The 4828-nt window shown below is 66.9% G+C and overlaps 1 protein-coding gene across 1 annotated transcript in view; it reads left to right on the forward strand.

The window, feature by feature from the left end:
- LOC119098331 (integrator complex subunit 5-like) overlaps positions 1 to 1514 on the forward strand; it is a 5545-nt gene extending 4031 nt beyond the window's left edge. Inside the window, exons 2-4 of the mRNA XM_037221253.1 lie at positions 307 to 471; positions 982 to 1073; positions 1473 to 1514. Of these exons, the coding sequence (XP_037077148.1) occupies positions 307 to 471; positions 982 to 1073; positions 1473 to 1514 (299 nt within the window). The remainder of the gene's footprint in view (positions 1 to 306; positions 472 to 981; positions 1074 to 1472) is intronic.
- The last annotated feature ends 3314 nt before the right edge of the window (positions 1515 to 4828 follow it).

The following is a 4828-nucleotide window of genomic DNA, read 5'->3' on the forward strand; positions in this document are numbered from 1 at the left end:
TGGCGTGTTGAATATGCCTGGAGGTAGCAGGTAACCTGGCCGGTGGGCTCAGCTCGAACGTGGCGAACTGGATCGCTGGCGTGATTCTGGGGCCTCTTGGACACATCGCCGTCCAGAAGCCCGGTGCTGCGTATCCGAGCCCGGAGTCCCTGTCTGTTGGTATAATCCTGCCATGCCGACGGACGTCTGTTGTTGACGTGCGCCGGTGGCCTGCCGCTCCGGTCCCGACGTGGCGTGGGCCGTCTCGGCTGCTTCCACGTGTGAGCGGCGCCGTCGAGCCCGCACTGACGCCCGACTCGCGGCCAGGTCGCCTGTCGTCCCGGTACTCGGCGCGCGCGCACGTGCCGCACTCGGCCGGCCTGAACGACCTGGTGCAGCTGTGGCTGTGCTGCCCGGCCACGCGCGCGCTCATCCACGTGACCGTGCTGTGCGTGCGTCACGACACGGACGTCTGCATCAAGCCGCTGCTCGGTCAGTCCCGGCCAGCGCAGCGCCGTCGGCGGGGATGTGCCCCCCCCCCCCCCACACTCCTCACAGCCCCCCCCCCCCCCCCCACTCTACACATGTCCTGCTCCCCAGGGGACACGTGTACGGCTGGTGGCTAGAAACGTACTCTTGAGAAGTTGCGTGGCCGCCTGAGGGCGCCTGTGTGTTTAATAAAGTGTTGTTAAATATGTATTGTGGGTTAAGTTGAGGGTTGACTAAGTTACCTTGCAGACGGTCGTGGTTTGTTCAGCAGTGATGTTCGTCAGCCATTTGATGCCTCTCCGTCATGGTGTTTACAATATCACAGCCAGATGTCATGGGTCATACCCAAAGCAAAACCTGGGCCGCGTGTTCAGTGTGATGAGCGCGGCTGGTGTGTTCGACTGAGTCTGGTCATGTGTGCGTACTTACACTCGATGCCACCCCCCCCCCCCCTCCCCCCCCCCCTTCCCCGCGGCCTGAACAGGGCGACTGACCGCGCCGCGTCCGCCGCAGACACGTCGGCAGCGTACACGCCGCACTTCGACTGGGTGGTGGCGCATATCGGCTCTTGCTTCCCCAGCACCATCATCGAGCGCGTGCTGAGCGTGGGACTGCGCGAGTTCTGCGCCCAGCAGCGGCGGCGCCCGGTGAGCAGACCGCCGCCCGAGCTGGGCGGCCCCGGCGCCGGCCAGTCTCGCCAGGCTCTGCCGGGGCCTCGGCAGCGGCCGGCGGCGGCGCGCTGTCGCGGTCAGCGGCCGTGTTGTGCAGCGGGAGACGGCGCCGCGTGAGCAGCCTCGCTCCCGCTGCGCTTCAGCGTAGCGGCGAAGACGTATTGTATTTAGCTTGTGGGTGCTGGGCGTAGCAAAAGCCAGTGTGAAGGCTACAGGACGTGCAGCAGGCGCTGCTTCCATCAGCAGCTGGTGGCAGGGTGACGTCACGGGGATCAGCGTGATGTCACTGCGATCTGCGTGACTGTCCTGGTCGTGACCTCGCTGTCCGGGCAGCGGGCCTGGGATGTGAGACACTCTGGCTCACGCCAGCTCTAGCTGAGCTGACCTGCTGCACGCTGCCTCAGGGGGCACTCCGGGAAAGCGGAGCTCGGTCGTGCAGATCCTGGGGCATCTCGCCGCCAGAAACTCGGCTGAAATCTGCGACGCCCTCAAGGCCTTGATCCAGGTAGAAATGCCGGGGACCGCGCGTGTGTAGCACCGCACTCCGCGTTCGCCCGATTGTCGCACCATACCGCGTTCAGAGGCACCGTTAAGTTATCGACTGCCTATGTACACCCTGTGTATGTTGTCAGGCTGCAGTGTTTGCGAATGTAGTTGTTAGCGTCGGCCGCAAAATGCTTCAACAGATCTTTTAACTGTTAGTTGATAAGAATGACGGTAGTAAGATCGCGGCAGCGTTGTGAAAGCCCGTTCCTGTTCGCGCTGGCCATCACTTTGCGTTAGTCCGTGTCGCAGTGTGATGAGCTCTGTGAAGCCGTGTGGGCCCGTGTCGCGATGAGTCTGCCCCGTGGCGCGGCGTCAGCAGTGACCCAGCGTGGTGTGCCGTCGCCGCCGCCACCGCCGTCGCCGCTGCTGCGCCGTCCGCCGCTGACGCCGCGTCCCCCGCGTCCGGCAGCAGAGCTTGGGCCCGTCGCCGTCGGCCGCGCCGGCCGGCCCGCCGGACGAGGTGCGGCTGGCCACGGTGCCGTTCCTCCTGCAACTGGCCGGGCTGTCGCCGCTGCTGCTGGACACGCTCTCCACGGAGATCCTCCGCACGGGTGGGGCCCGCCGCCGTGTCGGTGAACGGCACCCTCGCGGCTTTCGCCTTGGTTACGGGATGTCCTTCGGCTCACTAACTTCGGTCGGCTCTCTGTGGGAGCATTGCCTCCTTCCTGGGGGTGCTCATGTTATATGTCGTATCATCCCATCTTATATGTCCATTATGTTATAGCTTTCTTGGCGTAGATCTGATCAAACATCCAGCGACGAGCGTCTTGATCGTTTCCCGCCCGCGACGTCACCGTCGGCGGCCGGTGACGCGGCCTCGTGACGGGTGACGTAACGGTGACGTGACGGCCTGCCTGCCGCAGTGACGGTGGCGCAGCTGGCCGCGGTCGCCGCCCAGGTGCCCGGCTGGATCCCGCGCTACTTCGCCACCGCCGAGGCACTGCTCTCGCTCACCGTCCACCTGGTGCTGCGCTGCGAGCGAGGCGCGCTCGCCGCGCTCCAGCTGCTGCTGCGCGCCGCCGATCCGGACTCGACGCACGGCGACGACGTGCGCCGCGCCGCCGAACACCTGCTTGGTGAGTCTGACCGACGCGACCCTGCCTCAGAGCAGGCATCCACCAAACTGGAGGGATCGCATACCTGCGATGTGTGAGGTTGCAGGGACATTGAGGTGCCGTGGAGGCAGAGATGTGACTCATGATGACTTGGGGCACCCATTTCTTGTTTGTAGATCGTTGTTACAACTTGTAACCAACCTGCGCCGTGGAAGCCCTGCCCGTCCACCTTAGTATGCTTTAGGCAAGTCTGTGGTCGGGGCTTTGTTAGTCTGCGTGTTTGCTCTCACCCGTACCATGTTTAAAACTTGTGCTGTCGTGCGTGTCTGCTGTCTCGCACGGCGGTGCGTAACAGCGGTGGTGACGATGTCCGTGCTGTGGTGTGGGGCCGACAGTGCGTGACAGCGTTGCTGACAGTGTCCATGCAGTGGTGTGGGGCCGACAGTGCGTGACAGCGGTCCTGACGGTGTCCATACAGTGGGGTAGGGCCGACAGTGCGCCGCCTCCTACACTCACTGTCTGCCCCCGCTGTGTGCGTGCGTGCCGACAGAGCGGGTGCTCTCGGAGCTGCAGCGGCTGGTGCTCGGCTGTCAGCCGGGCTCGGCGCCGGACGTGCCGCTGCTGGCCGCCCTGCCGGACGCGCTGCCCCAGCTGGCCGCCCATCTGGGCGCCGACGACCAGCGCGCGCGCCGCTGCGTCCAGTTGCTGGCCACGGCGGCCACGAGTCGCGGCGCGTCGGCGGCGGCGCACACACTGGGCCGCCTGCTGGAGCGGCCCCAGCTGCGGCTGGCCACCCTGCTGCGCCTGCTGCGCGCGCTCGAGAGCAACTTCGCGTCGGTGCTGGAGGAGGCGATCCGGCACGCGTCCGCCGAGGAGCGCGGCGCCCGAGCAGGTGCTGCGTTCGGTGGTGCGGCTGCTGCGCTGGGAGCGACGCCGGCCGCCGGCCGCCGCCGCCGGCCTGCAGACGCCGCTGTCGCAAGCCGTCGCCGCCTGCGCGCCGCTGCTGGCCGAGCGGATGACCGAGCTGCGCACCGCCGACGCCGCCGTCGAGGCGCTGGCGCTGCTGGAGCTGCCCGATTCGCTGGCCGGCAGCCGGCAGCTGGCGCTGGCCGACAGCGTGGTCGGCTATCTCTTTTACTGCATGCGTCGCGGCGACCGGCCGGCGGTGATGCTGCGACGCGCGCGGCTGGCGCAGCAGCTGCTGGCGCGGCTGGCGGCGCAGCCCGTCTGCCTGCCGGCCGTGCTGCGTGCGTTGCTGCACGCGGCGCTGCAGCCGCACCAGGCGTCGTACTTGGGGGCGGCGGGCGGCCGGCCGGCGCCTGGGCCAGCCGCCCGCCCCCTGCTGCAGGAGAACCGGCGTCTCTCGCGGCTGGTGACCGTGCCGCAGGCGCACACCACGGTCTTCCACGCGGGTGTGATCGGCGCCGGGCGCCGGCCCGGGCCGGCTGCCGCCCTGCTGCCGCCGGCCGCCGCCCGGCTCAACTGCGAGCTGCTGGTGGAGACGGTGGCGCGCTGTGTGGCGGCGGCGCGCGCGCCCGAGGACGGCGCGCGCACGCTCGCGCTGCTGCTTGTGGAGTTCATCTCCCCTGACGTCATGTTCAACGGCCTTCCCTGGCCAGATGAGGAGTTTATGAAGGTGGGCGAGCCGCGGTCCCTGTGTGTGTCATTGGGGCTTTACGACGCACTCAGCTGCTGAGGCTATCTGGCGTTGCCTACCTCTCACTCTGGCAGGAAGGGCGGGAACCGCGGGGTGCCAAACCCCATACCTCTGGTTTCCCAGACGCGCAGTGGTTAACGCAGACGAGTGAACCACTACACCACCGGCACCCCGAGCCGCGGGCCCGGGCCACATATTAGCATCACTGGCGTGGCAGTCGGTAGCAGGGCTGCCAGCAGCAGCACGTTACCGCCGGTCATCCCATACTCTCCTCAGCGCGCCATTGCTGGCTTGGGTTGTGGGTGGTGAAACCGTGTTTGAAGTCGATGGAGGCAGCCGCTGGGCATCTGCCCTGAGTTATGTGTCCGAGCATGAATTGCATTGTCTTAACGATGGCTTACCGCCCCGTGTCGTCTCCATCCCTGTTCGTC

The sequence above is a fragment of the Pollicipes pollicipes genome, unplaced genomic scaffold (genome assembly GCF_011947565.3).
Source record: "Pollicipes pollicipes isolate AB1234 unplaced genomic scaffold, Ppol_2.1 Scaffold_4740;HRSCAF=5597_pilon_pilon_pilon, whole genome shotgun sequence".
NCBI lineage: Eukaryota > Metazoa > Arthropoda > Thecostraca > Pollicipedomorpha > Pollicipedidae > Pollicipes > Pollicipes pollicipes.